The 19,110-nt window shown below is 37.7% G+C and overlaps 1 protein-coding gene across 1 annotated transcript in view; it reads left to right on the forward strand.

The window, feature by feature from the left end:
* The window catches only part of CCDC126 (coiled-coil domain containing 126), a 47,715-nt gene extending 32,748 nt beyond the window's left edge, over positions 1 to 14,967 (forward strand). Inside the window, exon 3 of the mRNA XM_036877746.2 lies at positions 13,177 to 14,967. Coding sequence (XP_036733641.1) covers positions 13,177 to 13,361 — 185 coding nt within the window. The 3' untranslated portion in view covers positions 13,362 to 14,967. The remainder of the gene's footprint in view (positions 1 to 13,176) is intronic.
* The last annotated feature ends 4,143 nt before the right edge of the window (positions 14,968 to 19,110 follow it).

Raw genomic sequence — 19,110 nt, forward strand, 5'->3', positions numbered from 1 at the left:
TCATTAGCCATTTTGCCATTTGATTCCTTTTTTGTGTACACAATGGTTATTTTTATGTCTGCCTCTTCTATACAACAGACTTGAGGCAGCTCACATTTAAGAATATAAACAACGAAAGCTATTGAGGTATAAATAAGAGATAAATCAAAACCCCATATAAGTATGGGGTCCACAAAAGTTTGTGTGCTTGGTGTTTGTGTTGGTGTAATGCCTGGTGGCCTTAGATTTATTCTTTATCCTTTCTCTGTTCATTTTGTATCGCAAGGGAGTATGACTCGAGTAGGTGGCATTTTCCAAGATCCCAACTCAACCAGTTTTTGCTGGGTTCAGCCAATGGGAAGCACTTGGCAGGAGTTTGGAAAGGATCAGGAAGGGAAAGGCTCAGGAATTGTTCTTGCTTCCTGTCTGTCTCAGGTGGTGTCTCCTTTGTAGTGCCAGCTTCTGCCAGACTGCCTGCTTTCTCTCTGTTTTCCACTAGGTGTCCTTGGACTTGGGCTTCAATGACATCACTGCTCTGTTCCTCTGTTCCATGGGCCTTGTGATAATAATGGCTTCTTGCTGTGCCTCATAATCCCTGATTATCTTTAGTATAGTTGGAATATTTTAATATCCAATATCTTTAGTATATTTAATAGCATTATATCTCCTTTTTGTTTTTTGTGTACTGTGAAATAATTGGGCTGGATACTATTTTTTTTTCTTAGATAATTATTTTTTATTGAAGGGTAGTTGACCCACAGTATTACATTACATTAGTTTCAAGTGTACAACACAGTGATAAAACATTTATATACATAATTCTAGGTTCCAGCTATCACCCTACCAAGCTGTTACAATATCTTGACTATATTCCTTATGCTATACATTACATCCTGGTTACTTATTTATTTTACCATTGGAAGTCTGTCCTTTTTTTTTTTTTTTTTCTGAGGGCATCTCTCATATTTATTGATCAAATGGTTGTTAACGACAATAAAATTCTGTATAGGGGAGTCAATGCTCAATGCACAATCATTAATCCACCCCAAGCCTAATTTTCATCAGTCTCCAATCTTCTGAGGCATAACAAACAAGTTCTTACATGGAGAACAAATTCTTACATAATGAATAAGTTACATAGTGAACAGTACAAGGGCAGTCATCACAGAAACTTTTGGTTTTGCTCATGCATTATGAACTATAAACAGTCAGTTCAAATATGAATACTCATTTGGTTTTTATACTTGATTTATATGTGGATACCACATTTCTCTCTTTCTTATTATTATTTTTAATAAAATGCTGAAGTGGTAGGTAGATACAAGATAAAGGTAGAAAACATAGTTTAGTGTTGTAAGAGAGCAACTATAGATGATCAGGTGTGTGCCTGTAGACTATGTGTTAATCCAAGCTAGACAAGGGCAATAAAACATCCACGTATGCAGAAGATTTCTCTCAGAACGGGGGGGTGAGGTTCTAAGCCTCACCTCTGTTGATCCCCAATTTCTCACCTGATGGCCCCCCTGCGACTGTGCCTGTCTTAGGTTGTTCCTCCCTTGAGGAATCTTACCCGTCTCTGGCTAACCAGTCATCTTCCGGGGCCATACAGGGAAATGTAAAGTTGGTAAATGAGAGAGAAGCCTTATTGTTTGAAATGGTTAGCTTTTTACGTCTTTGCATATTTATGCCCTGTAGCTTCTATGCCCAGCATTTGTCTTGAGGTATCTTTACCACTTGGAAGAATTATGATACTCGGTAAATTTGATATGAGGCACGAATTCTATTTAAGGGTTGTAATTAGGAAGGAAGAAGAAAAGCTATAGAAGTAGCAGGTGGAAGAAAACATGGGAAGATTGATTATTTCTTTGACATATCTTCTTGTAGAGTAACTTCAGCATGTATAGGTTTTAAGCTACTACTTAAATTGCGCACACACATTAACATAATAGGAGTATAGTTACATAACCAAAGCATATCTGTAATTACCAGCCATCTCCAGTGAAACCAAGAAAACCAGTTAGGCACCTTAGGCATTTGTGAAAACTTATCTATGATATGGTGAATATTGTCCAACTGAACTTGAACAGTCTGAGAGAAATCAGACAAATTAAAACAACCCATTCCTGGGGAATGTTCACATCCCTTATGTTCTTTTAACAGTAAATAGTCTGTAGTTGTAAGATTTTGGAGCGCTACAATTTGCACTTCTCCTAATTCTTGGTTGAGTTCCAACAGTACAGATCCAGTCAAATTTGTTGTTTTACTGTATGCACAGGCCAGCTTAGATATCTCCTTCATTCCCATGGCAAGTCCAGGAACTGGTGGGATGAGTGCATCTACAGCTGTAGCAGTGCGTGGATCTTTGTTGGGGTTTTTTGATGATCATCTTCTGGCATGAGTCTTCCCAGGAGTGCTGATGTTGGAAGTTCTTTTTCATATCGTATCTTAGTTCATTTTCGGGGTAGCCCAATTAGGCTTTGATCTTCTGTATAAACGCAAACAGACCCTTTGCCTACACTTTTATATGCCCTTTATACCCTTGTGTAGAACTCATTGGAGGTTACCACACAGGAACTGCCCTTTTTTTTGTTTAGTTTAGTTTTGTTTTGTTTTTAGTATCACTAATCTACACTTACATGATGAATATTATGTTTACTAGGCTCTCCCTATACTAGGTCCCCCCTATAAACCCCTTTACAGTCACTGTCCATCAGCATAGCAAAATGTTGTGGAATCACTACGTGCCTTCTCTGTGTTGTACAGCCCTCCCTTTTCTCCTACCCCCCCATGCTTGTTAATCTTAATACCCCCCTACTTCTCCACCCCCCTTTTCCCTCCCTACCCACCAATCCTCCCTAGTCCCTTTCCCTTTGGTACCTGTTAGTCCATTCTTGAGTTCTGTGATTCTGGTGCTGTTTTGTTCCTTCAGTTTTTCCTTTGTTCTTATATTCCACAGATAAGTGAAATCATTTGGTATTTCTCTTTCTCTGCTTGGCTTGTTTCACTGAGCATAATACCCTCCAGCTCCATCCATGTTGCTGCAAATGATTGGATTTGCCCTTTTCTTATGGCTGAGTAGTATTCCATTGTGTATATGTACCACCTCTTCTTTATCCATTCATCTATCGATGGACATTTAGGTTGCTTCCAATTCTTGGCTATTGTAAATAGTGCTGCAATAAACATAGGGGTGCACTGATCTTTCTCATACTTGATTGCTGCATTCTTAGGGTAAATTCCTAGGAGTGCAATTCCTGGGTCAAATGGTAAGTCTGTTTTGAGCATTTTGATGTACCTCCATACTGCTTTCCACAATGGTCGAACTAACTTACATTCCCTCCAGCAGTGTAGGAGGGTTCCCCTTTCTCCACAGCCTCGCCAACATTTGTTGTTGTTTGTCTTTTGGATGGTAGCCATCCTTACTGGTGTGAGGTGATACCTCATTGTAGTTTTAATTTGCATTTCTCTGATAATTAGCGATGTGGAGCATCTTTTCATGTGTCTGTTGGCCATCTGTATTTCTTTTTTGGAGAACTGTCTGTTCAGTTCCTCTGCCCATTTTTTAATTGGGTTACTTGTTTTTTGTTTGTTGAGGCGTGTGAGCTCTTTATATATTCTGGACGTCAAGCCTTTATCGGATGTGTCATTTTCAAAGATATTCTCCCATACTGTAGGGATCCTTTTTGTTCTATTGATGGTGTCTTTTGCTGTACAGAAGCTTTTCAGCTTAATATAGTCCCACTTGTTCATTTTTGCTGTTGTTTTCCTTGCCCGGGGAGATATGTTCAAGAAGAGGTCACTCATGTTTATGTCTAAGAGGTTTTTGCCTATGTTTTCTTCCAAGAGTTTAATGGTTTCATGACTTACATTCAGGTCTTTGATCCATTTTGAGTTTACTTTTGTATATGGGGTTAGACAATGGTCCAGTTTCATTCTCCTACATGTAGCTGTCCAGTTTTGCCAGCACCATCTGTTGAAGAGACTGTCATTTCCCCATTGTATGTCCATGGCTCCTTTATCAAATATTAATTGACCATATATGTCTGGGTTAATGTCTGGATTCTCTAGTCTATTCCATTGGTCTGTGGCTCTGCTCCTGTGCCAGTACCAAATTGTCTTGATTACTATGGCTTTATAGTAGAGCTTGAAGTTGGGGAGTGAGATCCCCCCTACTTTATTCTTCTTTCTCAGGATTACTTTGACTATTCGGGGTCTTTGGTGTTTCCATATGAATTTTTGAATTATTTGTTCCAGTTCATTGAAGAATGTTGCTGGTAGTTTCATAGGGATTGCATCAAATCTGTATATTGCTTTGGGCAGGATGGCCATTTTGACGATATTAATTCTTCCTAGCCACGAGCATGGGATGAGTTTCCATCTGTTAGTGTCCCCTTTAATTTCTCTTAAGAGTGACTTGTAGTTTTCAGAGTATAAGTCTTTCACTTCTTTGGTTAGGTTTATTCCTAGGTATTTTATTTTTTTTGATGCAATTGTGAATGGAGTTGTTTTCCTGATTTCTCTTTCTGTTGGTTCATTGTTAGTATATAGGAAAGCCACAGATTTCTGTGTGTTGATTTTGTATCCTGCAACTTTGCTGTATTCCGATATCAGTTCTAGTAGTTCTGGGGTGGAGTCTTTAGGGTTTTTTATGTACGGTATCATGTCATCTGCACATAGTGACAGTTTGACTTCTTCTTTGCCAATCTGGATTCCTTGTATTTTTTTGTTTTGTCTGATTGCCGTGGCTAGGACCTCCAGTACTATGTTAAATAACAGTGGGGAGAGTGGACATCCCTGTCTAGTTCCCGATCTCAGCGGAAATGCTTTCAGCTTCTCGCTATTCAATATAATGTTGGCTGTGGGTTTTTCATAGATGGCCTTTATTATGTTGAGTTACTTGCCCTCTATTCCCATTTTGCTGAGAGTCTTTATCATGAATGGATGTTGAACTTTTTCAAATGCTTTTTCAGCATCTATGGAGATGATCATGTGGTTTTTGTCTTTCTTTTTGTTGATGTGGTGGATGATGTTGATGGACTTTCGAATGTTGTACCATCCTTGCATCCCTGGGATGAATCCCACTTGGTCATGGTGTGTGATCCTTTTGATGTATTTTTGAATTCGGTTTGCTAATATTTTATTGAGTATTTTTGCATCTACGTTCATCAGGGATATTGGTCTGTAGTTTTCTTTTTTGGTGTGGTCTTTGCCTGGTTTTGGTATTAGGGTGATGTTAGCTTCATAGAATGAGTTTGGGAGTATCCCCTCCTCCTCTATTTTTTGGAAAACTCTAAGGAGAATGGGTATTATGTCTTCCCTGTATGTCTGATAAAATTCTGAGGTAAATCCATCTGGCCCGGGAGTTTTGTTGTTTGGTAGTTTTTTGATTACCGCTTCAATTTCGTTGCTGGTAATTGGTCTGTTTAGATTTTCTGTTTCTTCCTGGGTCAATCTTGGAAGGTTGTATTTTTCTAGGAAGTTGTCCATTTCTCCTAGGTTTCCCAGCTTGTTAGCATATAGGTTTTCATAGTATTCTCTAATAATTCTTTGTATTTCTGTGGGGTCCGTCGTGATTTTTCCTTTCTCGTTTCTGATACTGTTGATTTGTGTTGACTCTCTTTTCTTCTTAATAAGTCTGGCTAGAGGCTTATCTATTTTGTTTATTTTCTCGAAGAACGAGCTCTTGGTTTCATTGATTTTTGCTATTGTTTTATTCTTCTCAATTTTATTTATTTCTTCTCTGATCTTTATTATGTCCCTCCTTCTGCTGACCTTAGGCCTCATCTGTTCTTCTTTTTCCAGTTTCGATAATTGTGACATCAGACCATTCATTTGGGATTGCTCTTCCTTTTTTAAATGTGCTTGGATTGCTATATACTTTCCTCTTAAGACTGCTTTTGCTGTGTCCCACAGAAGTTGGTGTTTAGTGTTGTTGTTGTCATTTGTTTCCATATATTCCTGGATCTCCATTTTGATTTGGTCATTGATCCATTGATTATTTAGGAGCGTTTTGTTAAGCCTCCATGTGTTTGTGAGCCTCTTTGCTTTCTTTGTACAGTTTATTTCTAGTTTTATGCCTTTGCGGTCTGAAAAGTTGGTTGGTAGGATTTCAATCTTTTGGAATTTTCTGAGGCTCTTTTTGTGGCCTAGTATGTGGTCTATTCTGGAGAATGTTCCATGTGCACTTGAGAAGAATGTATATCCTGTTGCTTTTGGATGTAGAGTTCTATAGATGTCTATTAGGTCCATCTGCTCTACTGTGTTGTTCAGTGCTTCCGTGTCCTTACTTATTTTCTGCCCAGTGGATCTATCCTTTGGGGTGAGTGGTGTGTTGAAGTCTCCTAGAATGAATGCATTGCAGTCTATTTCCCCCTTTAGTTCTGTTAGTATTTGTTTCACATATGCTGGTGCTCCTGTGTTGGGTGCATATATATTTAGAATGGTTATATCCTCTTGTTTGACTGAGCCCTTTATAATTATGTAGTGTCCTTCTCTATCTCTTGTTACTTTCTTTGTTTTGAAGTCTATTTTTTCTGATATTAGTACTGCAACCCCTGCGTTCTTCTCACTGTTGTTTGCTTGAAATATGTTTTTCCATCCCTTGACTTTCAGTCTGTACATGTCTTTGGGTTTGAGGTGAGAGTCTTGTAAGCAGCATATAGATGGGTCTTGCTTTTTTATCCATTCTGTTACTCTGTGTCTTTTGATTGGTGCATTCAACCCATTAACATTTAGGGTGACTATTGAAAGATATGTACTTATTGCCATTGCAGGCTTTAAATTCGTGGTTACCAAAGGTTCAAGGTTAGCCTCTTTAGTATCTTACTGCCTAACTTAGCTCGCTTATTGAGCTGTTATATACACTGTCTGGAGATTCTTTTCTTCTCTCCCTTCTTGTTCCTCCTCCTCGATTCTTCATATGTTGGGTGTTTTGTGCTGTGCTCTTTCTAGGAGTGCTCCCATCTAGAGCAGTCCCTGTAAGATGTTCTGTAGAGGTGGTTTGTGGAAAGCAAATTCCCTCAGCTTTTGTTTGTCTGGGAATTGTTTAATCCCACCATCATATTTGAATGATAGTCGTGCTGGATACAGTATCCTTGGTTCAAGGCCCTTCTGTTTCATTGTAGTAAATATATCATGGCATTCTCTTCTGGCCTGTGGGGTTTCTCTTTAGAAATCTGATGTTAGCCTGATGGGTTTCCCTTTATAGGTGACCTTTTTCTCTCTAGCTGCCTTTAACACTCTTTCCTTGTCCTTGATCTTTGACATTTTAATTATTATGTGTCTTGGTGTTGTCCTTCTTGGATCCTTTCTGTTGGGGGTCCTGTGTATTTCCGTGGTCTGTTCTATTATTTCCTCCCCCAGTTTGGGGAAGTTTTCCGCAATTATTTCTTCTAAGATACTTTCCATCTCTTTTCCTCTCTTCTTCTTCTTCTGGGACCCCTATAGTACGGATATTGTTTCTTTTGGATTGGTCACACAGTTCTCTTAATATTGTTTCATTCCTGGAGATCCTTTTGTCTCTCTCTATGTCAGCTTCTATGCGTTCCTGTTCTCTGATTTCAATTCCATCAATGGCCTCTTGCATTCTATCCATTCTGCTTATAAACCCTTCCAGAGTTTGTTTCATTTCTGCAATCTCCTTTCTGGCATCTGTGATCTCCCTCCGGACCTCATCCCATTTCTCTTGAGTATTTCTCTGCATCTCTGTCAGCATGTTTATGATTCTTATTTTGAATTCTTTGTCAGGAAGACTGGTTAGGTCTGTCTCCTTCTCTGGTGTTGTCTCTGTGATCTTTGTCAGCCTGTAGCTTTGCCTTTTCATGGTGATAGGAATAGTTTGCAGAGCTGGGACGAGTGAGGGCTGGAAGGACTTCCTTTCTTGTTGGTTTGTGGCCCTCCTCTCCTGGGAGAATAGCGACCTCTAGTGGCTTGTGCTGCGCAGCTGCGCGCAGACAGGGTTTCTGCTTCCTGCCCGGCTGCTATGGAGTTAATCTCCGCTGTTGCTGTGGGCGTGGCCTGTCTCGGGCAGCTACTCCAAAGTGGTGGAGTCGCGTTGGAGCAGGAGCGGCTGGGAGGCTATTTATCTCCGTAAGGGGCCTCCCTGCTCCCTGCAGCCCATGGGTTAGGGTGCCCAGATATCCCCGGATTCCCTCCCTCTGGATTAAGTGTCCCGCCCTGCCCCTTTAAGACTTCCAAAAAGCACCCCCCAAAACAAAACAACGACCACCAGAAAAAAAAAAAAAAAGAAAAAAAATTTTAAATTTAAAAAGAACAAAAAAATTTTTTTTAATAAAAAAAAAAGGTGGTCGCTCGTTTTTCTTTATTATCCGGTGCCAGCCTTGGGCGTCTGCTCACCGGTCTTGCTGCCCTGTTTCCCTTGTATTGGGGTCCCTATCCCTTTAAGACTTCCAAAAAGCGCTTGCAAAAACAAAACAGCAAAAAAGCAAAAAAAAAAAAAAAAAAGGTCGCGCGCTTTTCTTATGTCCTCTGACACCCGGCCTCCAGTGCCCGCTCACTGTTCTTGCTGCCCTCTTTTCCTATTATCGTGGGCCCTGCACTCTGGCCCGGATGGCTGGGGCTGGGTGTTCGGCAGTCCTGTGCTCTGTCTCCCTCCCGCTCTGCCTATTCTCCTCTGGCTGGGAGTTGGGGGGATGGGCGCTCGGCTCCCGCTGGGCCGGGGTTTGTATCTTACCCCCTTCACGAGTTGCTGGGTTCTCTCAGGTGCGGATGTGGTCTGGATATTGTCCTGTGTCCTCTGGTCTTTATTCTAGGAAGGGTTGTCTTTGTTATATTTTCATAGATATATGTTGTTTTGGGAGGAGATTTCCGCTGCTCTACTCACGCCGCCATCTTCCGCCCCTCCTCTGGATGCTATTTTGATAGTATCTATATTCTTATGTGCTTTTGTAGTAATCCATTCTTCTTCCTTTGTTTTCTCAAACTATTGGATTTCTTCTCCCAGAATAGGGAAGCTTAAAGCAGAAACAGAGCAACCTTAACGGTTTTATTTCTTAAATCTTATCCTTCCTATCAATCTCAACAATGATACTCCCTATGAAACACATGAATCAGACATTCAGCAAATGTTCATTTCATATATTTGCCTATTGTCTACTGTGTGATGAACCGTCAAGCCAGTGAGCTCAGAGTAAAAGGATGGATATGATGAAGTCTCCATTTTTTCACGTTGTTTTTAGGGGTTCTGAATCCCTAGGTGCCCATGGTAGGGAAAGAGTTTTTTTGCTTGTCCTACTTAAGTGATAGTATTTCATGGAGAAGTATGGACTCCCATATATTTTAAGCATAAAATTCCTGTAAATATGCAGTCTCATGAAATGTAAACATAAAATTGTATTGCAAATGTAGAGCATTCAGTGGTGGATGTATTCAAAAGAATCCCAAATTCAGGGAACATTCATTTTTTTCTGCATTTCACCTAACTCATTTTAACACATGGAACAAGGTAGTTAAAATCTCTTAGTGTTTTGTAGTATTTTATTGAACAGTTGATTTTAGAAAATGTGAAAGGGGATATTTAAATGATAATTTAGGATATTGTTACATTATCACATAGTTCACATAGTTCTTATCCATCCCAACTTACTCTTTAACTGGTTTTCCTAATCCTAACTCTAATCATTGATTAGACTGTACCTTTGTCATTCATATCACACCTTAGCTTGGTGTCAGCCTTCCTAGAGCTTTAGCTTCATTTTATGTTAACATGTTGGTAAACCTCCCTACCCCAATCTGTTTTATCTAGCTTTTTCTGGCCTACATTGCTGTCTTCAAATATTATATAGGAGGTAACTGCCATGGAAAAACATATCCAGTAGTTTATCTTTTAGTCTTGTTCCTAAGGGCTTAAAAAAATACTTAATTCTCTATTTACCAAATAGCATTATGTCTCTTGATTGAAAGGTCTTAATAAAAAAAATGTCTCCTCCTCCCCACACCCCCACCCGGTCTTTTATTTTGAAAATTTTCAGTCTACAGAGGATTAGGGAAAATTGTATAGTAAACAACATGTATCTTTTATCTAGGTTCACTATTTCTACATTTGTTTTATTTTTCCTTCTCTTTACATATATGTATGCTTTGGGGGATGTCATTTAAAAGAAGTATACATCATGACAGTTCATCCCTAACTAGTTCTTGTGAAAGGATTTTTTCCTGTACTTTTCTTCCTTGTGTTGTCCCACTAAACTGGAATATATTATAAGGGCTCATGATGAGTGATGCAGAAGATACACTGCTTGGAGTATCTCATTCTTTCATGGCTAGACTTCCACCAAATAAAGTTTTCCCCTCACTTTATATTACATCTAAAAATTTTGTTTTTTAATAAGCATTTTCTAATCACCCTCTACCACCACCCACCACCACTACCGTCATTACTTCTGATATCATTTTTTTTTGTTTTTTCACTTTTTCTTCTTTTTTCAGTTTATTAATGTATCATTAATATACACTCTTATGAAGGTTTCACATGAAAAATATTGTGGTTACTACATTCACCCATATTTTCAAGTTTCCCCCATACTCCATTGAAATCACTGCCCATCAGTGTAGTAAGATATCACAGAGTCACTACTTGTCTTCTTTGTGCTTCACTGTCTTCCCTGTGACTCCCCCACACCATGTGTGCTAATAATATCCCTCAATCCCCATCTCCCTCCCTCCCCACCCACCCTCCCCCACCCCTCCCCTTCAGTAACTGCTAGTCCTTTCTTGGACTCTGAGTTTGCTGCTGTTTTGTTCCTTCCGTTTTGCTTCATTGTTATACTCCACAAATGAGGGAAATCTTTTGGTACTTGTCTTTCTCTGCCTGGCTTATTTCACTGAGCATAATACCCTCTAGCTCCATCCATGTTGTTGGAAATAGTAGGATATGTTTCTTTCTTATGGATGAATAGGATTCCATTGTGTTTATGTACCACATCTTCTTTATCCATTCATCTACTGATGGACGCTTAGGTTGCTTCCATGTCTTGGCTATTGTAAATAGTGCTGCGATAAACATAGGGGTGCATATGTCTTTTTGAAACTGCAATCTTGTTTTCTTTGGGTAAATTCCACAGAGTGGAATTCCCGGGTCAAATGGTATTTCTGTTTTTAGGTTTTTGAGGAACCTCCATATTGCTTTCCACAGTTGTTGAACTAATTTACATTCCCACCAACAGTGTAGAAGGGTTCCCCTTTTTCTGCATCCTCGCCAGCATTTTTTGTTCCTTGTCTTTTTGATGTTGGCCATCCTAACTAGTGTGAGATGATACCTCATTGTGGTTTTAATTTTCATTTCTCTGATAATTAGTGATATAGAGCATCTTTTCATGTGCCTGTTGTCCATCTGAATTTCTTCTTTGGAGAAATGTCTGTTCATATTCCCTGCCCATTTTTTAATAGGGTTATTTGCTTTTTGGGTGTTGAGGTGTGTGAGTTCTTTATATATTTTGGATGTTAACCCCTTGTCGGATATGTTTTTTCACTTCTAAAAATTGTAGTAAGATGTATATAACCTAAAATTTTCCATTTTAACCATTTTTTAAGTGTACAGCTTAGTGGTATTAATTACATTCATAGTGTTGTACAACCTTTAAGTAATAACTTGCCATTCCCCCTTCCCCTGGCTCTTGGTAAGTGCTAGTCTGCTTTCTGTCTCTAAATATTTGTTTTATACAGGTAGAATCATATAATATTTGACCTTTTCTGGTGGTTTATTTCACTTTGCATAATGTATTTTAAGCTTCACCAATGTTGTAGCATGTACCAGAACATCATTCTTTTTTGTAGCTAAATAATACTCCATTGCATTTATATACCACATTTTGTTGATCTCTTTATCAATTGATGGACACTTGGGTTGTTTCCACCTTTTGGCTATTGTGAATATTGGTGTACAAGTATTTCTTGGAGTCTCTGTTTTCAGATTTTTTGGTGGAATTGCTGGGTCATATGGTAATTTTATGTTTAGCTTTTTGAGGAACTGCCAAACTTTTCTACAGTGGCTGTACCATTTTATATTCCCACTAGCAACATATGAGGGTTCTGATTTCTCCACATCCTTGACAATGCTTAATTTCCCTTTCTTTGATTGTGGCCATCCTATTGGTGTGAAGTATTATCTCATTGTCATGTTATGATGGGCATCTTTTCATGTCCTTATTGTCCATTTGCACATCCTCTGAAAAATGTCTTTTGCTCATTACAAAAATTTGGTTATCTTTTTGTTGTTGAGTTTAGGAGTCCTTTATATGTTTTTGATATTAAGTTGTTGTCAGATATATGATTTGCATATATTTTCTTCCATTCTATGTGTTGTCTTCTCACTTTCTGGATAATGCCCTTTGATGCCCAGAAGTTTTAAATTTTGATTTAAATTTATGTTTTACTTTTGCTCATGCCTTTTAATGATATTTTAGTAACAGAGCCATTAGCAGATTTATCACTTGTTAGGTGGTTTTTCCCCCTGATCACAGATTAGGGCTTGAGCTCTTTTTTTGGGTCTGGGGTCAACAAAAATAACAATATCAGTTGCCATTGATTGAGTACCTAATATATGAAAGGTGCCTTTGGGAAACCTGAGGGAAGAGATTTCTAAGGAAGAAAAGGGTCATAATTTCTTTCTTGTCTGGTAAATTCTATTGAAACCCCTTAACCTCCCAAAGAGGTTAGAAGACACAGTCTTCCCCATCACTTTTGGAAGAAAATTAGGTCAGAACTATTGCTAGTATCTCTGCTGTTCTAGTTCTCTGGCGTCCACCCTGGACCCTGGGCTGCCCCCACACTTTGGCCTCTGGCGGTCACAGGTTTTATTGAGTTTCCTGTTTAGCTGCTTACCTTACCTGCCTCAGCCACAGCCATCTTTATAAACTGCTTAAGAAACTCAAGGTAAATGGGGTCCTCACACAAGGAATAAATTTGAACCAGACTTTAAATGTTCTATTTAATTAAAAAATGAGAGTTTCTCCTCATTTATAACTCTGAAATTCCCTTAAGAAACTCTGTATGTGATGGTATTGATTAAAAGATTAAAAGAATTTGGCTTTTCCCATTTATGATCTGAGTGCTTTCTCTCTAGTATATTTTCTCTCAGATGACTCAGTAATTGTTCACTTTTTCTGTTCAATTATAAAAACACAAATAGTAAGTGCTCTATCAGTGTTTAATATGGTTTATTCTGCTTTTTTCCCCTAGCGGACCTCAAAAGAACAATTGCTGTCCTTTTGGATGACATTTTACAACGCTTGGTAAAGCTGGAGAACAAAGTTGACTATATTGTTGTGAATGGCTCATCAACCAACACCACCAATGGTACTAGTGGGAATCTGATGCCAGTAACCACAAATAAAAGAATAAATGTATCAGGCAGCATTAGATAGCAGTTGAAGATCACCTAGTGCTGCTACATTCACCATGGATTATATCCTATGGCAGAGAAGCTTTTAAATCACTGGCAAGGATAGAGTAATACTTTACAATAAAAGCTCTGTGCATTTTCAAGGAGTATGCTGGATTCATGGAGTTCTAATTCTGTATATAAAATTTAAAAGTTATTAATGTGCTTTCAGGCAAGTCTCTTCAATGCTGTACTGTGTCCTTAAAGGGAGTTTGGTAACATGGTTGATGTAGTAAGCAGGTAGGTGATCTTTGTATAACACTTGTGTATGAAATCAAGGTGAAACAAACACTGAAAGATATGGATTCATTTCTATATTTATTTAACTATATAACATGTTTTTCAGATAAATGGGGAATATTGTTATTGAATCATTTTGTCATTTGTTTTTAGTAGATGTAACTGTTAGACTAATACTGTTAGAAAATGTGCTTACTTCCAGTACTATATTTTATTACTCAGATTATGAGCAGAGAAAGGAAGTATAATGTTGAAAATACTGTTTTGAAATCATGACCCAAAGAATGTCTTCATTTGCACTATCCTTCAGAATCACTGGAGGTTAATTATTGTATATTTTTAAAAATTACATTTGTAAGAATATAATGTTGAAATGGGTAGTAGTCACTGCCCATAATCTATTCTAAACATTGGGACAATTAAATAACATTACAGTAGTAATCTCTAATCTCATACATAACGTTTTCTTACATACATTCTGAAGAGCAAAAGATATTTTTATGATGAGGTTAAAAATAAGTATTAATCATGTTTTTCACATATTTGAATGTTAATTTAAAAGTTTTAGCCCTTTGATTGTCTATACCATGAGGAAAGCACATTATTTCCATATTTGGGTAACTTTTGCTTTTGTTATGTTGGCAGGGAGGGGAGACTATCATACTTGTGAGAAATACTTTTAAGGACTTTAGCCAGATAAAGGTATTTGTGCTGCATTAAATTGCCTAGAAAATGTTAACATTATATTATATAAGAGTATCCTGCTTTCTGAAATTTTGGATTGGTATAACATGTATTAGATATTCATTTTATATTATGACCTCTTAACAATAATTAACATTTAAAATATTATTTAAATTATGAAGATTGACCGTCTTTTCAGTAAAATAACTACTGTGTATAGCACAAGTGATCCTAACCTTGGGTAATTCTAGTACAGAGCAAAGTACAGTTTTATTTAAATTTCCCTTAGAGCAAATTTAATTGCCATATGGTGCCCTATATTTCATAGTATTTATTCTCTGTAATAACTGTTAAGTGCCACTAGTGTCTAGATTTAGACTTTATTGAATTTAGTTTTGGTTATTGTTCAAAATTACAATATGCTACTACATGTAGTAGCAATAATTATAATGTTTTGTTAAAGTAAGTATGAGAAAATACTGTTTGATGAAAGGTAGCTTTCCAGACTGTTTCCTCCTGTGTTCTACCTTTCTGTGAAGGAATTATATACCATTGCCAGGTGAAGTTTGGTATAATTGTTCAGTCTCTCTTATTAGATGTGGACATTTTTGTTTTTTGTTTTTGTTTTCAGGGATGAAATAAAATATGTTATTTGTATTTACAAAGTGTTATCATAAATTTTTTCTTTAATAGTGGTTGTATATTTAATAAATAGTAAATGATTAAAAGGAATCTTAGATAATTTTGGGTTTTGTTTCAGCAGCTCCAGGTAACATCTTCAAAAGAGAAAGATGGAAGGATGCCTTGTTTAGGATAGGAAAATCTGAGTCCAGTGATTGATGGGAATAAGTCTGGGGCTTGTGATTGGAGGTGATTCCTAGTTTTGTACCCTCAAGTTGAAGTTTACTGTTGAGTTTTTAAAACTCATACCTTAGTACTTATGTCTTCAGTTAATCTTAGTTAATCAGGACATTAGCACAGAGGGCTTCACTAAAGATACTAACAGCTTTCAAGTTTGTTTCAGAACATCTTGGGTTATTTCAGAATATCTTTAAACACAATGCTGGTAAATAAGTAATTTAAACATTATTTCATGTGTTTAATGATAACTTGGGTCTCATTTGTCTTCAAGGAACACTTAGGACCTTGACTCTGGAGTTAGGTAGACTATAGAAGATCAAGCCTGCCTTTTTGTGACATTATATTCTTCCTTACTTTAAAGGTATTCTATACATTTATCTAATTATATATCAGAAGTCTAAAGTGTTAACAACTTACATAGGAATCTCTAACTTGCACATTTGGCTTAATTGCAAACAATGTTATATTTTTAACCAAACACTTTGAGCTGAATAGTTTTCAATGTAGTTACATTGTTCTCCTTTTTTTTAGAGAAATGTTTTTCGAGAAAAGGGGACATGATATAGTGAAAGACTAAAATAAATAAGTTGCCTGAAACAATTTTTTTAGTAATTGAAAGCCCTGAATCTTACCTTTTGGTTGGGGGAATGGGAAGGTTCATCTTTTGAGAGAGTTCAAGAGCTAGAGAGGGAGAGGAGAAAAAGAAATGAATATGAAAATGAGAAAAATAATACAGAAAAGCAAAATAGGAAAATCTGAAATTTTTCTACCTAGAGATAACTGCTGTTGACATTTTAGTATATAAATATGAATCTGATCTCCCCTGTCCACACTCTATATTGACTATTTCCACTTTAAGTAAAGCCCTTCCTTCTTACTGATTGGGCCTCAAAAGCCGTAATTTGTCCCTGGCTGCCTCCTAACCTCTTCTCAGACCACCCGCTTCCTTCCTAATGCCTCTTAAGCCATATTGACTTTCTCTTCCTAGGATAAACAAACATGCTTTTGCTCTAGCAACTTCAAGCCTGTACTCCTCTGTTTGCACGCTCATTCCCAGATACCTTTGTGGTTCCTGTCCTCAAATCATTCAGGTGGTTTTGCTCGGATGTTACTTCAGAGAAGTGGTCTCTGACCACCTGCCTAAAATAGCACACCCTGACATTCTTCTTACCCTTTTTACTTTTGTTCATAGTTATGATATACCTAACATTACATTGTATGTTATTGTTTTCTCTGATGCTTCTTAGATTCTAAGCTCCATGAAGGCAAGGACTTTTTTGTTCACTGATAAAACCTGGGCATATGCAACTGTGTCTGACACATAATAGGCACCTAATAAATATTTGTTAAAATGGCCTTTTGCTTTGTGCATCTACACCTTTATTTATGTTATGAAGAATAATACCATACATCCTTTTTGTACAACATAGGAACCCATTTCCAAGTCAGTAGGTATATAACTTTCATGGTTATTCCATTGTGTGACTATATCACAATTGATAAATCTTTCACCCAATTAGTAGACATTTTGGTTCAGGTATAAGGTTTAGACCTAGGTATGGGACAAGCCTAAAGTCTGTCCTCTTTCCATTATTCCATGCTGTCATTATTATTTTAGATGCTAGAGGGTAACCTAATACAGGGTAACTTTATTAGGTTAATTAATACTCAGGGGAGACAAAGCTGTGAAATAACCTCTGCTTGGATAGAACTGTAAGGACAGTTCTAAAATAGGCGATCATCCTCAGATCTTGTTTTATATCATGAGCAGCAGGCTAGAAGCCTTTTTCAGAAGAGAGAAAAGATTAGGAATAAAATACAGTGGGTAATCCATAATTGGGTTAGAGAGCTGGGAGAGGATTTGCTATCAGTCAGACTTGTGCTTAGGCACATCAAGTTTGTCATTTTAAGCCTATAAGTAGGATTGAGTCAATCAGTAATACTAGTGTGTTTTCAAGTAAGGAAGTTAGCCATAAAGATTTTTTTTTAATTATTGATTTTTAGACTACCTATGTCACTCTCCTTCAAACTCCTCCCAGAATGAATTTAGGACCTCCAGTAAGTCTTAGTAGGTTAAGTGCCACTTCACATCATTTCTATGTGTTGATAAACAGTATCATTCATTTGAATAAGTCATTATTTTTTATTTAACTTTCTCAGGTGCTTAATTTATCTACCCACCCACCTTTTCTTAGTGTCTACCAGTTTTCCAAGCAAATAAATCAACTGTGGTTCTGAGGAGTCTTTTTAGGTGGGAGGATGATAAGCCAGATATGATATCAAGGCTTGAGGAAACATTTTAAACCACTGATGTTTGGGAATTTTCATATGACAGGTTATGTTCAATTTTGAGGCAAATGTGGGGCTTTTTTGTTTGCTTGTTTTTCATCATCATGAGTTTGGAAAGAAGGAAAAAATTCCCCTTCTACTCTTCTTCAAGTCTGAACTGGGAGTTTCATTCTGAAGGCCTTGAATAGATGGCTGAAGCAGGAGGGCACAGAAGGGGATGACCTTTGCTGGATAAGAAGAGCCACTGGCCAGTGTCTATCAATAGATATATAGATAAAGAAAATGTGGTACATATGCACAATGGAATATTATTCTGCTATAAAATGAAAAATCCTACCTTTTGTAACAACATGAATGCATCTAGAGGGTATTATGCTCAGTGAAATAAGCCAGGCAGAGAAAGACAACTACCAAATGACTTCACTCATTTGTTGAGTATAACAAAGCAAAACTGAAGGAACAAAATAGCAACAGACTCAGACACCGAGAAGGGACTAGTGGTTACCAAAGGGGAGGGTTTGGAGAGAGTGGGTGGGAAGGAGGGAGAAAGGGATTAAGGGGCACTGTAATTCTCAACCACAAAATAGGTCACAGGGAAAGCAGTATGGCATGGAGGAGACAAGTAATGAGACTATAGCATCTTACTACACTGATAGACAGTGACCGCACTGGAGGGGGTGAGGACTTGATAATATAGGTGAATGTTGAAACCACTGTGTTGTGTATGTGAAACCATAGTAAGACTGTATATCAATGATACTTTTTTTTAAAGGAATTATTATTAATCTTACATTTTTTAAATTAAGGTATTATTGATATACACTCTTAGGAAGGTTTCACATGAAAAAATAATGTTGTTACTATTTTTACCCATATTATCAAGTCCCCACCCCATTGCAGTCACTGTCCATCAGTGTAGTAAGATGCTGCAGATTTGCTATTTGCCTTCTCTGTGCTACGCTGTCTTCCCCGTGACCTCTCACACCATGTATACTAAACATAATACCCATCAATCCCCTTCTCCCTCCCTCCCTCCCCACCCACCGTCCCACACCCCTCCACTTTGATAACTGCTAGTCCCTTCTTGGAGTCTGTGAGTCTGCTGCTGTTTTGTTCCATCAGTTTTGCTTCGTTGTTATACTCCACAAATGAGGGAAATCATTTGGTACTTGTCTTTCTCCACTTGGCTTATTTCACTGAGCATAATATCCTCCAGCTCCATCCAAGGTGTTGCAAATGGTAGGATTTGTTTCTTTCTTATGCTGAACAATATTACATTGTGTATATGTACCACCTCTTCTTTATCCATTCATCTACTGATGGACACTTAGGTTGCTTCCATATCTTGGCTATTGTAAATAGTGCTGCGATAAACATAGGGGTGCATATGTCTTTTTGAATCTGAGAACTTGTATTCTTTGGGTAGATTCCTAGGAGTGGGATTCCCGGGTCAAATGGTATTTCTAATTTTAGTTTTTTGAGGAATCTCCATATTGCTTTCCACAATGGTTGAACTAGTTTGCATTCCCACCAGCAGTGTAGGAGGGTTTCCCTTTCTCCACATCCTTGCCAGCATTTGTTGTTCTTAGTCTTTTGGATGCTGGCCATCCTTACTGGCGTGAGGTGATATCTCATTGTGGTTTTAATTTGCATTTCCC

The sequence above is a fragment of the Manis pentadactyla genome, chromosome 7 (assembly GCF_030020395.1).
Source record: "Manis pentadactyla isolate mManPen7 chromosome 7, mManPen7.hap1, whole genome shotgun sequence".
Lineage (NCBI taxonomy): Eukaryota > Metazoa > Chordata > Mammalia > Pholidota > Manidae > Manis > Manis pentadactyla.